This window comes from Lemur catta, chromosome 10 (assembly GCF_020740605.2).
Source record: "Lemur catta isolate mLemCat1 chromosome 10, mLemCat1.pri, whole genome shotgun sequence".
In the NCBI taxonomy this organism is placed as follows: Eukaryota; Metazoa; Chordata; class Mammalia; order Primates; family Lemuridae; genus Lemur; species Lemur catta.
In genome coordinates, this window is record NC_059137.1 from 21,890,682 (window position 1) to 21,907,539 (window position 16,858).

Below are 16,858 nucleotides of genomic sequence, written 5' to 3' on the forward strand. Positions count from 1 at the left end.
AGAGATAAACTCTTCCCTAAAAAGCAGAATTCAAAATCCTACAAGATTCCAAATCAGAAGGCCATAGCAGCATCAACTATAGTATAGGACTAAAACCAAACAAATGTACAAAAAAGGCTTTTCTTTGGAAATTAACCTGAGAGATAAAAATAAATAAATAAAATAAAGGCTTGAATCTCTGTCAAAAATATGGAAAACAAACAAACAAAAAGAGCAGGCTGTAAATCATCTTTTATAACTGTGGCATCCATCCTGATTAGGAGAGAATAGGGACTGAGTTGCTGAACAGAACTCACTCTTAATTCTGCACTGGAGTGCCACAAAAGCAGAAGTTAATGGGGAAATGAAAAGCAAAAAAATTTTAATAATACATCAAAGTGGATACTAAAGAGGGTGGAAGGAAACCTTAAAATAGAAGTAATTCCAATGCCAATTTGTAAATTTAGCAAGAAGATAGGAGTGTTTTAGATGCCCCTTTCAACGACAGGTAAGAAAATATATAGAAAGATATTTTTCCCCCAAAGATAGGAAAATCATATTCCCTTAACTAAAGATTTCTACCAACTGAATTTAAGTTCCTGGGTCATGAATGCCAGATCAATGACATGGATCAACTGGCATGTGAAGAAACAAAAACCAAGATTTCCTTTCGTCCTTTCCATTTTCCCTGACTATTCATGGGAAAGCAGATTGTACCACAGGCAAAGTTGGATTAATCCAATGTTGAACATCCTGAAGGAATGATACCAGATCCAGTGGAAGAAGACTGAAGTTACAGTGGATAAAAAATAAATCCAGATCACCCATGCATCTAAATGACAACTCTTTGGCTGGGATCAAGTAGAATAAGAAAATTGGAAAGGAGAGATTTCTGGGCTTTAATTTTTCCAAGAAAGGGAAGATTTCTATTTGGGTCTTTAAGTTTTCAGTAAACTCAGTTTCAACAAAAGAAGAAGAAATTAATTTGTGAAACTTTTATTGCTCTGTAGGAGGCACATAATTAGAGGCACTACACATTTTGACATTCAGGCATATATTTGGCTGTGCTATCATGTAGTACATAATATATAACTCTTTCTGGTGAACCAGGTTAGACAACACAGCTAGAATTCAACATGGCAAGTTAAATAAGGGGTGAATTTTGGGCCTGTATAGTGTGCCCTTGCATACCTCTAACTAATGTCCCCTCCTAATCAATTTCAGAGGCTTCTTAGGCCAATATCAGACAACAGCTGAACTGCTGAAATTCTCTAGTAGAATTATAAGACCTAAATAAATATTGAGAAAGGACCCTGTCAAGGTGGTCACAGCCCTCTTCTGTATTCTGATAATCTCATTCCCCAAGGAGGATAAACTTACCCTCAGCTGACAGACACAATGGATCAACAGAAAGAACTAAAACTGGATGAATACAGGGGAACAAAAAGTTCCACCTACCCCCTTCTACCTTCTCCTCTTAATTCCTCCCTAAAAATTCATGGACAAACTAATTAGGTCAAATTCTAAGTGGCAATAATTGGCTACTTTTACTTGTAGGTAAAGTCATTTTAGAGAAAAGGTCCTGCATTTGAATGTGGCTTCCTCTCCTTTCTCTTCCACATTTGGGGCCCTATCAGTAAGATAAAACATAATTTTGCATTTTCTCTCCACTTCTCACATGAGTGTTCACATTACTTTGGGAAAGGCTGCCAGCTAGGAGTAAAATTTTGGATTTAAAGGAAGAGACCCCACTTGAGCCAAAGCTCTGTGCTTCAGTCCAGTACCCCACTGCACTCTGCACTGGGATTATAAGCACAGTCTTGATAACACTGAAGCATTACCTTGTTTTCCATTGGTCAATGTCCCTCACATGTATAATACATATAGTCCTCTGGAACTTTACTGGGGAAGAGTGAGAATGGTTTAGGCAGGATTTGGACATGCTTAGATGCCCTGCTACAATACCATTAAAGCTTTAGCTTGATCCCCAACAACTACCTTCTAGGAGCTTATGAACTAATCGGGGAGAAAAAAGAAATACTAAGATCTAAAGTAGTATAAGATAAGGATCAAAGGAATGTCTTAGGAATTCAGAGAAAGAAAAAGATACTTCTGATTAGTTGGCATGCTGAGGAAACTGGATTTCTGAAGGAGATGAGATTTAAGCATATAAAGGTAGGATTTTAAAGATAGAGAAGGGAGCATGTTAGGAAAGATGGAGGTGGAGGGTGGGCACTGAAGAGGTCTCAGGAAGGAGGAGAGAAAAAGTTAAAAGACAAAAAATTCAAGAAGATGGAAGTTAACTATTTTGGCTAGAGTAGGGAGTTTACATAGGGGTATTGAAGAAACATGGAACCAAGAAAAGTCTGTTGAGTTCACAGTGTGAAGTATCTTGAATGCCAATAGGTATCTGCATTTTACCCAATAAATATCAAAAAGTCATCAAATAATTTTTATGAAACTGGTGGCCAGATGGCCATTAGTAATTAGGTAGCCAGTAACTACAGTTTCTCTAGGCAGTTATTAACTATAACATTTAGCTGTTTGCTTACTCATTGTTAGCCAAACCGCTTACTCTTAAAATATCACGTAGCCTAATGTTCCCACAAAGTTCTTAGAAATAACACTTCACTCTGGCATATCAATCACAAGATGTTGGCTAAGTTATTTTCAGGAACTCAAGACCCAGTCCTAAAGTCAGGTCAAACTGGTTGAGACCACCCACCCTTCAACTGAGTGTACATGAGTGTCTCATGGGTGACCTTTTGACATCACAGCCTGAATTTCCATTGCATGTTTTATACCAGATTCCCCTGAATTTACACCTTCGACCTATGAAGAGACATAAAGAGACAACTATGCATACCTGAGGAACTTCCCAAACTTCCCCTTTCCCTCCACCACTCACTCACTGATTCTGAAACCCTCCTCCCAAAATCTCTCCCTTAAGGCTGGTACAGGGAGGTGAATTTGAGACTTACTCTCTCATCTCCTCACTTGACTGCCTCGTGAATAAATCCTTTCTCTACTGCAAACCTCAATGTCACAGTGATTGGATGGGATCTGGGGGAACCACTTAGTTAGATGTATGTTATTGTCAAGGTCCTAACTTTATTTTGGGTGGTAGGCTTGTTACATCATTCAAAATAATTTTTAACAATTTTTTAAGTCATCAGATGGTTTTAAGCCATATTTCTATATGAGGTAATACTTGTTTCTGGTTATACTCCAAAGACTCAGAAAATTGAAAAATCAAAACAAATTAAAATTATAGATAACACCTATATTTTACCAGTATTCAATAATTATTTCCAAATTAAGATACTACCTCCAAACTTCTTGACTGCTTTGTCGACTGCATCACTGATTTGCTGTTCATCTCTCACATCAACGACACATGGCAAGGCCTTTCCTCCAACTGCTTCAACTACAAAATATAAACAAACAAAAGAGCATTAAAGCATTCAAATATAATACCTTTCATCCTGATATAACAGTCAAAACAAGAAAAGTACCCTATTTCCAGAAAATCAACATAAATAACTCTGTCTTACCACTAGTGACTCTACCATACAATAGGACAGACTAGCTAGGGTGACTCCATTAAAAAACAAAATAGGAAGGGTTTAGAAAAAAAAAATTCTATTAAAAAGCAAAAAAAAGGAAAGTAATTTAAAAAAAAACTTTTTATTATGGAAAATTTCAAAAATACACAAAAATATAAAGAATAGTAAAATAAACGATCCAGAATCCATCACCTATCTTTAAGAACTGTTACTGTTTTGTCAGTTGTTTAATTTATGTATCTTCTTTCTCCCCGTTTTGGTTTGTGCTGGTGTATCTTTTTTTTTTTTTTTTTGAGACAGAGTCTCACCTTGTTGCCCGGGCTAGAGTGAGTGCCGTGGCGTCAGCCTAGCTCACAGCAACCTCAAACTCCTGGGCTTAAGCAACCCTACTGCCTCAGCCTCTCAAGTAGCTGGAACTACAGGCATGCGCCACGATGCCCGGCTAATTTTTTCTATATATATTTTTAGTTGTCCAGATAATTTATTTCTATTTTTAGTAGAGACAGGGTCTCGCTCAGGCTGGTCTCGAACTCCTGACCTGAAGCGATCCACCCGCCTCGGCCTCCCAGAGGGCTAGGATTACAGGCATGAGTCACCGCGCCCGGCCTGTGCTGGTGTATTTTAAAACAAATCCCCGGCATCATTTCACTCATAAGCACTTCATATACATTCCTCTAACATAACCACAATGCTATTAATGACTAACAAAACTTGCAATATCAACTGAAGTTGAGTTTTTAAGCCTCCTGGCACTGTGCCTAGCACAATGCCTTGAATATAAGCACATGATAATTATTTGTCAACTGAAAGTATTAAAATAATGACTTTCAAATTGTGCAGAGAATAAATAACATGGAAAGTTTTTTCAAAGTGTTTACACCATCCACCCAAATTCTCTCCTCTCTACTTCCACACCCCCGTATCTCCCTCCCATCCAAGAACCACTGCCCTCATGAGACATGATTTTTCACTGGAGTCTCTCAAATCACTTAAAAATGCTAGAAGAGAAAAATGGTCAGAAGGAATGCTCTAAAGGGCAAAATAGATACTTCTTTAACTAGATAAAATTATTTTTAGGGAAGCTTTCAAATAGCTTTAACTAAACTCTCAAATTCTCTATGTATTAAAACCACTGTGAGGACATTTCAGTGAGCATTATCACACTCACTTTCTTCAGCAGCAGTATAGATTGTGCCTGGAAGTTTTGGATGCGCGTGGGTGGTCTTCGCAGCAATGACAATATTTGCTCCATCCTTTGCTGCTTTCAGTGCAATGGCTTTGCCAATGCCACGGCTGGCACCTGTGATAAAAACTGTACATCCTGCTAGCTTCCTATAACAGAACAAACATGATCTTGTTAGAAAGCTCAATATTTTATTTACTAATCAGTATCAGTAGCTCATGCATATTTTCATAATATACATATTTCCTCCTCTGTGAAATTTTCTCTAAACCCTCCCCTTGCCTATCTGATAGCTGATAACTTCACTGTACTCCCATTGCACAGTGACTTATAAACTATTTATGACGACTGCAGTTGGCTAATCTTGCCATGATTTGGCAAACAAAATCTGTTCAAATGCAAAGTAAATCTTAAAGAGAAAGGAAGACTTATAAACTAAACTACATAAACATGTATTTTTCCCCAAGGAAAACGTATTAACAAGGCTTATTTTTGAGTGGTGGGATTATACATAAATTTTATCACATTCTTTATATTCTTTTTAATATTTTTCAAATTTTCTACAATGACTATATACCACTTAAATTATCTAAAAACAAATAATTGTTCAATGAATGTTCATAATAGCCAGGGTGGAAACAACCCAAATGTCCATCAACTGATGAATGGATAAATAGAATGTGGTATAGCCACACAGTGAAATACTATTCAGCAATAAAAAGTAACAAAGTACTGATATGTGCAACAATATGGATGAACCAAAAACATTTTGCTAAGTGAAAGAAGCCAGTCACAAAAGACCACATATTGTATGATTCCATTTATATGAAATGCCCAGAATATGCAAATCTACAGAAACACAACAATGATTAGTGGTTGCCTAGATATGGGAATGGGAGGAGTTGGGGGCTGACAACTGAGGGGTCAGGAGTTTCTTTTGGGGATGATGAAAAAGTTTTAAAATTGACTGTGATGATGGTTGCACAACTCCGTGAATATACTAAAAGCCACTGAGTTGTGTGTTTTAAATGTGTGAATTGTGTGGTGTGTGAATTATATCTCAGTAGAGATGTTAAACAAACAAACCTAGAAGGCTCTCAAGGAGCTGAGGGTAGATCCAAAATATTCTCTGATTCAAATGTACAGACAGTTCCCTGTGCCCATTTCATTCTTTATACCCTTCCATCTTAACTTTAAATTTTCTACTTACTCAGTTGTTAGGTGAGAAGGAAACATCTAAAAGTAAGATTACAGTGAGGGAAACCCACTTTCTTGCTTACTTTTTAAAGATAATAAAAAGGAGAAGGATGAAGAGAGGAAAAGTCAGCAAAAGTGACAATGACAAAGAAAAAAGGGACAGTGACCTGAGACAGTGGTAATAGATAAGCAGGCTTGTTAACAAAAGAACATAAGACTCATACTACATTCCAGAAGTAAGACATCAGAGGGGAAAGTGGAAGAAGTGAATTTAAAATAAGGAATAACTGGTTTGGTAAAAAGGAAGGAGAGTGGCAACGTGGGAAGGAGACAGAGAGGTGGGAACTGTTTTTGGTAAAATACAGCAAAAATACAAAAAGAATGTAAAGTGAATGTGTTCAGTTTAAGGAACAACATTAAAATGAACAGTAGCGTACTCATGACCTGAGCCCAGAAATAGAATATTACCAATACCTGAGAAGCCACCTATTTCTCTCTATGATTCCTTTCCCCACCCCGCAAAGGAAAAACTACTTTAAATATTATTACTCATTCTCTTGTTTTATTATTCCTAAAATCTGTCTCTTTGTCTAAATCAAGGGTCAATAAACTACGGTCTACAGGCCAAACAGGACCCACTACTTTTTTGTTTGTGTATGGCCCTACAGATAAACATTTACGATCAATTTGATGATGGGAATGCTAATTTCAAACACTAGGTGAAACACTATCTCCCTGATAGTGATTGAATTGTATCCCCCCAGAATACATGTGGAAGTCCTAACCTTCAGTACCTCAGAATGTGATCTTAATTTGGAAATAGGATGTTGCAGATGTAATTACTTAAGATGAAGTCATATTGGAGTAGGGTGGGCCCTTAATCCAATCTGACTATTGTCCTTACAAGAGGGAAGACTGTGTGAAGACAGCCACATAGGGAGAACTCCATGTGATGACGCAGGCAGAGATTGAAGGGGATGTGGCTGCAAGCCAAGCGATGCCAAGGATTGGGGGCCACCAGCAGAAGCAAGGAGGAAGCAAGGAAAGCTTCTACCCAGAATTTCAGGACCCCTGCTCACACTTTGATTTCAGAATCTAGTTTCCAGAATTGCAAGAGAATAAATTTCTGTTTTAAACTACCCAGCTAGTGATATTTTGTTACAGCAGCCCTAGGAAACTACTATATTATCACCTCCCCTCCAAAAATAGATTCCATTCCTTTCCTTAGTAGACCCTTGTAGGGACCGTCCCTGGGCAAGAATTGGCTTGATCCCAGAGTCAGCGAAGCTGGACGTGCTTCTTGGGGCCAGAGGTCAATGGGTCCAGACATGGCCAGTTGAACGCTCCTTGAGGCCAGAGGTCAATAGGTCTGGACTCGGCCTATTGATTGCTTCTTGGAGCTAGAAGTCAATGGCCTGTTGAATAAACAAACTGTTCCCTATGGCAAATAGCCAAGGGCCTTAGGTCTTGTGCACAAGCCAAGGCGTGTCTCATTGTCCTGCACGAGGTAATGAGGTCCAAAGGTTAAGATGCAAACGTCTGCCTTCCTTGAGCAATTTCCATAAGAAATGGAACATGTCACCTCAGGGTTCTAAAGATAGTCACGTACTAGGAAGTAGCTGCTGGACAAAAGGAGTATAAAAATAAAGCAACTGGTGCTTTTCAGCTGCAGTCTTGTACTCTCTTTGTGTGTCTGTGTGTTTCTTTCTGTGTTCATCCCCCGTTTTGTAATCGGGCCGCTACAGACCCATATTATAAAAAATTGTACTCAATTACTTTGAATTTCAACAATAAAAAATATTGTGGAAATTGGTTTTCTCTCTTATTACATAAGTACCTACATAATATCTCCAATTTTGCCTCTTGGCCTACAAAGCCTAAAACATTTATTATCCAGCCCTTTACAGAAAAATCCTGCCTAACCACATACATTGCTTAGGTTTTGCCTATTTTGAACTTTATATAATAGATACGGTATTTGTTACTCCATGATTCGTTTCTTTCACACAGTGACTGGAGATATACCCATGTTGGTGCAAGTAGCTACACGTACTTTATTTTCACCAGTATATAATATTCCACATGGGAACATATTATATTTATTCATTTTACTGTTTATGGACTTTTGGAGTGGTTCCCAGAGTTTTTTGTTGTTTGTTTTCTATTATGAACAATGCTGTTATAAATATTCTAGTGTACATTTTCCAGTCACATGTTTAACAGTTTTTTTAGGGCATATATCTACTGGTGAAACTGTTGGCTTCCAGGACATCACTGTGGATCAAAGACGACCACAAATTCTTTCCATCAAGAGGAGGAATATATTTTCCCTTCCCCCTGAGTCTAGGTTAGCCTTATGAGTTTTTTTGACCGATACAATGTGATGGAAGTGACATTCTGGGATTTCCAAGCCATGAGATGGTTGGCAGCTTCCATTTTCTTTCTCTTAGAAGCCAGATGCCATGCTATAAAGAAGTGAATAGATCACCAAATGATGAGAAGCCGAGTGGAGAGAGGGCCTGGAGGGTAAGAGGCTACTAAGGACATTGTGCCCCAGCCAAGTTCCCAGCCAAACACAGCCATCTGAATGACCTCAACTTATAGCATGTGGAACACAAAAACCCAGTCAATCCAACAAATTGTGAATAATATGTCATTGTTGTTTTAAACTACTAAATTCTGGAGTAGTTTGTTACACAGCAATAGATAACTGAAACACACATTGAAGTTCAACTTTACCAAGTAATGCCAAACCCCTTTCCAAAGTGGTCAATATTCCTACGAGCAGTAGTGAATGAGTACGAGTTCCCATAGCTCTACAATCTCCCCAACACTCAGTAATGTCTGACGTTTAAAAACTGTTGCCAATCTGGTAACTTGAAACAGTACCTCAAAGTGGTTTTAATTTGAATTTTGCGATTACTAATGAGGTTGAATGTAATTTTTTTCTTTCTTTCTTTTTATTTAGAGATAGAGTCTCACTACACTGCCCAGTCTGGAATGCAGGGGCTATTCACATGTGTGATCATGGCACACCACACCACAGCTTTGACTCCTGGGCTCAAAGTGATCCTCCTGCCTCAGCCTCTGGAGTAGCTGGGACTACAGATGCGCACTCCCATGCTTGGCTTATTTTCACATATTAATGATCACATTCCTTCTCCCATGAAATTCCTATTAATTTGTTTTGCCATTTTTCCTGATTGACTCATATGTAAATTATACATATTCAAATATCTTCTCCATTGTGGTTTGCCTTTTCACTACCTTTATATCTTTATAGATACTTTGATAAACAAAAATTCTTTCAAAGTTTTATGGTTTATCTTTTAAAGTTTGGTCTTTAATCAATTTAGAATTAATTTTTGTATATGAACCGAGGTAGGGGACCAATACATTTTTCCCTATATGAATAACCAGCTGTCCAAGTCTGAAATCCCCATCTTTCCTACAACTCCTCAGTGTTAGCTGTCATAAACAGAATCTCCATAATTATATAGATCTGATTCTAGGCTCTCTATTCTGTTCCATTGGTCTACCTGGACCACAATGTCTTTATGATACTTTTATCAGTCTTGATAACTGATAAGGCAAATAATTTCAATTTGTTCTTTAAGAATTTCCTGGTGATACTTGCACCTTTGCTCTTCCACATATATTTTAGAATCACCTTTTCTAATTGCATGAGCAAAGTCAGTTGAGATTTTGATAGAAATTGTATTAAATCTATAATTCAAAATGGAAAGAACCGACATCTATATATTAATAGCGCTGAGTGTTTCCATCCATGAATATGGTATTGCTTTCTATTTATTTAAAATAAATAATGTTTTTCAATATAATTGTATAATTTCCTACAGAAAGGATTGTACATCTTTGTTGGCTTTATTCCTGGGTATTCCATTGTTTTTGACTTTTTTCAATGTTTTATTTATACATACTTTCAAACTTAAAACTACAAGAATAAGAATTGTACAAAAAATACACATATATCCTTCACCCAGATTCATATATTGTAAACATTTTACTCCACTGCTTTAGCATTTGTGCTTATTTTCTCTCACTCTCTTTCTCCTTCTATACATCTTATTTTTTCTAAGCCACTTAAGAGTGATTTGAATACTGGCCAGGTGCAGTGGTTCACACCTGTAATCCTAGCACTCTTGGGAGGCCGAGGCGGGAGGATCACTCGAGGTCAGGAGTTCAAGACCAGCCTGAGCAAGAGCGAGGCCCCATCTCTACTAAAAATAGAAAGAAATCAGCTGGACAACTAAAAATATATAGAAAAAATTAGTCAGGCATGGTGGTGCAGGCAGGAGGATCACTTGAGCCCAGAAGTTTGAGGTTGCTGCGAGCTAGGCTGACGCCACGGCACTCTAGCCAGGGCAAAAGAGCAAGACTCTGTCTCAAAAAAAAAAAAAAAAAAAAAAAGAGGCAGAGCAACAAGAGGTAGGTATATACTATAACACACAGTAGTATTTGAATTACTACACTATTACCACTACCAATAATAAATCTACTAAGTAAAGTTCAGGATTCCTTTGCACTTCTTTTTGTCTTTAGAACAAGTCACTCTAAAAGTGTACAAGTTACTATGTTAAAAATTACTTGAATTAGTTCTTTTTCTCTGTATATTTATGTGATAAGTTTAATATATAGTTAAGTTCATTTGGCATTCAGTTTTATTTTTTCTGTCCTCTGATCTTTGGTGAGGGATGTTATAAAATATGTACATGATACAAAGTCAACATTTCATAAAAATGTACACTCTGTGGCCAGGTGCAGTGGCTCACACCTGAAATCCCAGCACTTGGGGAGGCCGAGGTGGAAGAATCACTTGAGGCCAGAAGTTTGAGACCAGCCTGGTCTATATAGCAAGACAGCATCTCTACAAAAAAATTTTAAAAGTAGCCAGGTGTGATGGCATGTGCCTGTAGTCCCAGCTACTCGGGAGGCTAAGGCAGGAGTTTGAGGCTGCAGTGAGCTATTAGAGTCCCACTCCACACCAGCCTGGATAACAGAGTGAGACCTTGTCTATAAAAAAATAAATTTAAAAAAATGTACACCCAAAGAAGTCTGACCTCTTACCTACCTGTAGGTGACCAGCTTCATTAATTTCTGGTTTTTCTTTTTTGTATTTTTTTCAAAAATATGTAAACACACACACAAATACATATATAAAATACACTCTATGTGTATGTATAATTTTCCCTTTTATAACACAAAAGGTTGTAAACATAGAATATTAAAGTGATTTTTAATGTAAGTATTTATAAGAAAATGTCCCAACTATTTGCTTTAAAAAGCCCTATCCCTTTGCTTTTGGTATAGTTGGATTGATTCCCAGTAGGATAAAGGGCATTTTCTTCCTCACTCAGAGTTTCTGTTATTGTCAGGAAAAACGACAAATGGATCCTGGATGTGTACTACTATAAGGAAATCCTCCAGCTCCAAAGCATTAGTACCAGAATATAGAAAGCAAGAGCACTTGAAAGCAAGGTTCCAAATTTCTCAGTACTACTGATAGATGGCTAAAACTTGCTAATGCAGAGCTAACTTACACTTTAATTTACTAAAATTCCCTAGTATGTCAACATTAGGTAAATGTGATGAAATTTTTGTTAACTATTTTTAAAAGGAAAAATTATTTTTTTGAAACTATACAAACTATTTTAAAGTTCACTTGGAAAAATAAACACCCAAGAATAACCAGGAAAATTCTGAAAAATAATCCAAATGAGGTGGGAACTACCCTTCCCAGATACTAATACATTTTATAAATCTTGAGCAATTAAAATAGTTTGGTAGGTGCATGAATAGATTAAAGTGGCAGAACAGAAAATCCAGAAACAGACCTCTATACAAACAAGAATTTAACATACGATAGAGGTGGAATTTCTTTTTTTTTTTTTTTTTTTTTTGAGACAGAGTGTCACTTTGTTGCCCGGGCTAGAGTGAGTGCCGTGGCATCAGCCTAGCTCACAGCAACCTCAGACTCCTGGGCTTAAGCGATCCTACTGCCTCAGCCTCCCGAGTAGCTGGGACTACAGGCATGAGCCACCATGCCCGGCTAATTTTTTTGTATATATATTTTTTTTAGTTGGCCAGATAATTTCTTTCTATTTTTTTAGTAGAGACGGGGTCTCACTCTTGCTCAGGCTGGTCTCGAACTCCTGACCTCGAGCGATCCACCCGCCTCGGCCTCCCAGAGCTAGGATTACAGGCGTGAGCCACCGCGCCCGGCCGAGGTGGAATTTCTAACAGAAGAGAAAGGATTAACTATTAGGTAAATGCTGCTGGGACAAATGGGCAGCCATCTGAACCAAAATCAAGTGGGCTTCCTAACTCACTTCCTATAATAAAATAAATCTCAGGTGAATAAAGAAAATCTGAGTGCAAAAAATATATAAAAAATATATATATTATAAAAATATAAGACCATAAAAATACTAGAAGAACACCAATTAAAAAAAGATCCTGGTTCAAGATGGACTTACAGACTTATCACAAAAAAAGGCTTTGAAGCCTTAAAAGATTGATAACTCTGGCTTCATAAACACATTTCTCATGTTAAACAAATAGTATAATCAAAGTCAAGATGCAACACAAAAAGTATAAAAAACAATGTGTAACACATAGGATGAAGGACAAATGCTTTAAATATACAGAGCCCTCAGAGATAAATCAAAAACCTCATTGGTTAAGCCAAGTAAAAAAAAAGATACACAGATGACTTTAAACTAGGATTTCTCAACCTCTACACTATGGACATTTTGGACTAGATAATTCTTTGTTGTAGGGGCTGCCTGTACAATGCAGGATGTTTACCAGCATCTCTGGACTCTAGTCACTAGACGCCATTAGCATCCCCATTCAACTGTGACAATCAAAAGCGTTCTCAGATATTACCAAATGTCCTCTAGAGGTCAAATTACCCTGTTTTTTTAAAATTTTATTTATTTATTATTTTTTTGAGATGGAGTCTCTCTCTGTCACCTGGGCTAGAGTGCCGTGGTGTTTGTTAGCCTAACTCATAGCAACCTCAAACTCTTGGGCTCAAGCAATCCTCCTGCCTCAACCTCTGGAGTAGCTGGGATTATAGGCACATGTCACCACGTCCAGCTAATTTTTCTATTTTTTTAGTAGAGATGGCATCTTGCTCTTGCTCAGGCTGGTCTCAAACTCCTGAGCTCAATTGATCCTCCCGCCCCAGCCTCCCAGAGTGCTAGGATTACAGGCATGAGCCACCGTCCCCAGCCATCCCCTGGTTTAAATATATAAAGAGATCCTCATCCACACTTGTGATGACATAAATACAAATTTTAACTAAAAAAGGTGTCATTTTTTTCTCTAATTAGAGTTTTATTAGCAAATATTTTGCTGTTTGCCAACATGTTGGATTAGGAAATCTCATTCAACCTTTTTGGTGTGCAACCCTTTTGGAGGGTCATCTGGCAATATCTACTAAAATTTACAGTGAATATACTTTTTGATCCAGCAATTTCATTTCCAGGAATTTATGCTACAGATACATATGCACATATGTACATATGTATGTGCAAACAGATAAATACGAGTATAATCATAGAAGATAAGAGTAACAACAACAATAACAACAAACTAGAAAAAAATCTGGTATCCAACAATAGGGAACAGGTCAAATCAATAAAGGTACATCCATTTGCAGGTTGAGCATCCCAAATCTAAAAATCTGAAATCCAAAAACCCTTCTGGTTCCAAGAATTTCAGATAATGGACATTCAAACTGTCCACTGCAGAATAAATATTACGCAACCATTTAAGCAGAGGAGGAAGATCTACATGTACTAAAGATGCATGTCCCTGGGAGCAGTGGGCTGTAGTCCCAGCTACTCTGGAGGCTAAGGGAGGAGGATCATTTGACCCCAGGAGTGGAGGCCAGAGACCAACCTGGACAACATAGGGAGACCTAGTCTCTAAAAAAAAAAAAAAAAAAAGTCTGTCCTAAGACATATTAAGTAAAAGCAGCATGGTCAAAAATAGAGTTTGCTACTATTTTTTTTAAGATGGTATGTGTTTGAGTGGTATACAAAGTATGTTATAAATGCATAGAATGAAAACATACCAGAAAGTAACTGAGGTACTGGATTTTAAGGAGCAGGGGGCAGGCGGGGGGGATCAATTTTTACCTTACACCCTTTTAAGTCTTTTGGCTATGTGCCTGTATGTTTCAGGCAAATTACACAATTTGACAACTCCTCATTCAGCTCAAGATACCCATACTCTATATAAAGTAGAATGGTAGTTGACAGGGGGTGGGGGTAAGGGGAAAATCGGGAATTGTTTAATGCGTACAGATTTCAGTTTTGCAGGTGAAAAAGTTCCGGAGATACACTGCACAACGATATGAATATACTTCACATTAGTAAACTGTACAATTAAAAATGGCTACGATGGCAAATTTTATGTGTACTTCACCACACTTAATTTTTAAGGTGAAAAATAATCCCCAAAAGATACCCATATTTTAAGATCAGTTTAATTTGTTATTAATTTGGAAATCATTTTTTAAACACCCTATTATTTTATTATTCCAGAATTGAGCATTCGGAGCAAGTGGCAACTCGCAAAGTTCAGGAGCTGTTGCAGTGACCTTTCACCTAGAACTTACGCACATTCGGCTTGTCACACAGCTACCGCTGAAACCAAGGCAGGGCCAGCGCTAGAGCGCGGTAACCCACTCTCGACCCTTTACCTGTGGAAGGGTTTTACACTGCTGCCACCCTGCGGGACACAACTTTGGGTTACTTTTCACGCGTTCCCGCAGATTCTCGGTACACAGCGTCCGGCGCGGACGAGCTCAGAGCGCGCCAGGCTGCTTCGCCGACCCTCCCACCGCCCCGGCCGAGCCTTCCCGGGCGGGCGACCGCGGCCCCACAAGGCTGCGCACTCCGCCCGGCTGGGTCTCTCCCCGCGAGGCCCCCAACCACTTACCCGGTGTTGGGTAACATGACTTTCGTAGACCAGAGAACGTGGCGGCCGCGAGCAGAAAGTGAAGAGCGGACCTTCCCTGCGCATTTAGCCCCTCCCCGCCCCGCGGCCCCGCCCCCGAGGCCTGCGCGGGAGTGGCAGCTCAACGAAGCCGGAGGTCGCTGAGTGCGCCTGCGCACGCAGTGGGCGTCCGGCGCTCGGAGCTGGTTTCCAACCGCCCCAGCCTGGACCCTGGAAAGCGGTTCTCGGCGCAAGTGCCTTGATGGGCGACTCCGCCCCGCCCCTCTCGCGGAGCCCCACGGTGACAATCGGTCTGCCGCCGGCGTCTGGCTTGTTGAGAGCGTCAGCCGTTACATACACCTTTTCCCGGCCTCTGAGGAAGGTTCCTCCTAGCGCTACTCTGGACCGACTTCTCGGCAGGCCCTGACCTGCGGGTGCCTTGGCTCTCGGTCTTCTCCCCCAACGCCCGGGCGCTAGTCCGGCCCCCGGCGTTCTCTCGGAGGCCCCCTCAGGAACGCCTGCCCGTGGCCAAGAGTGACTTTCTGCCTGAAGCCGGCGGCGTCGTATTTCCACTCTCCCACGGAATCCGGACTAAAGCCAGCCTGCCTTCACGCATCGCTAGATGTCACGGTTCGGTTCACGGCTGGACTTTGAAGTGTTGTCCCAGTTCTTGGGCTCCTGGCTTGGGCTCCTTGGCCCGCGTGATGGGGAGAGATGACAGACACTCAGCAAATATGTGTGAAGAATTTATTGTTAGGAGGGTTTAAGGGTGCAAAGCGAAAGTACATTTCTTAAGGGGGGAATGGGTCTGTCTCTGCGAGTGAAGACGCTGGCTACTTCTGTTTCTCTGTTTATATGCTTTATGTGTAGGTAATAATTAGGACTGAATTCCTTTCTATGTTTGGACATGGGTTAAAGGTTATGTTATAGGTATTGTGGGGAAAGTTCCATTTCCATTCTCTAACTGGTGGTCAGTGTTCCATGGCCTAATTACCCCATCCCTCAAGACTGAAATAACTGTTTCCTCGTTATTTTTCTGCAACCATTTTCTCCTTACTGTTTTTCTATAACTGTTTTCTCCTTTCTGTTTTTCTGATTTCCATTACTTCTCACTTGTTTTTCTGTCCCTACCATAGATATTAATAGTTTGTGTTGAGGGGGTAGCTTCTTGGAACTGAGCTTTTTTCAGAAGTCGCGCTGAAGAATTCATAGTAAACTCTAGTTTTCCTATTTTTGACCATTATCTCGGCAACAAAAGCCAAATTTGCAGGAGGAAAATTTTACTGCTGGAATAAGGTCAATTCTGGGATTCAATTTTGCTTTGGGGATTATACCTTAGACATAATTCAGCTACCCTAAAGAACTAAAGACTGTGACATGTTTGAAGGGACACCTTTATAGGGGTAGAACAGGATGCTGAGGAGATTGTTATATAGAGACTAGTTAAAGAAACTAGTCTGGAGATGGAGTATGTACTCTCCCAATTATTGCAGGCCTATCACCTCATCTCCCATACGCATTTGAATTTATAAGTCATGATATGGTCTTTAGAGACTCTGGATGGGTTTACTTACCTACTGATTGCCAATCACTTGAGATACAGCAGAACAAAAAGGAAAAGGTCTCTGTGCTTACATGGGAGGCATGATGAGTAGCCAGTGTGTTTTTTAGACTTGTAAATATTAAGTGTTTTAGAAAGAGTGTTCATAGGAACTATTAGGTGGGAAAACTCACTCTCCACTCACCCTTGGGAGTGTTTGCTGAAGGGCGTATATATTTGTTAGAAACAGTGGACTCTTTGTAATGGGGTGGGTTTTTAAAAAGAATCTGGTTTCCTCAGTTTTCTCTTGCTTCCTCTCTCACCATGTGATCTCTTCACACACAATCATTCCCTTTCTGGTTTTTTGCCATGAGTGGAAATAGCATGAGACCCTCACCATAAGCTGAGTAGGTGCCAGCACCA

At 39.4% G+C, this 16,858-nt stretch overlaps 1 protein-coding gene across 1 annotated transcript in view; it reads right to left on the minus strand.

Annotated features, from left to right (window-relative positions):
- Positions 1–15,201, minus strand: part of HSDL2 (hydroxysteroid dehydrogenase like 2) — a 54,955-nt gene extending 39,754 nt beyond the window's left edge. The window contains exons 1-3 of the mRNA XM_045563618.1: positions 14,899–15,201; positions 4,714–4,877; positions 3,308–3,406 (exon numbers count right to left, since the gene is read on the minus strand). Of these exons, the coding sequence (XP_045419574.1) occupies positions 3,308–3,406; positions 4,714–4,877; positions 14,899–14,915 (280 nt within the window). The 5' untranslated portion in view covers positions 14,916–15,201. The remainder of the gene's footprint in view (positions 1–3,307; positions 3,407–4,713; positions 4,878–14,898) is intronic.
- Between the last annotated feature and the right edge of the window lie 1,657 nt (positions 15,202–16,858).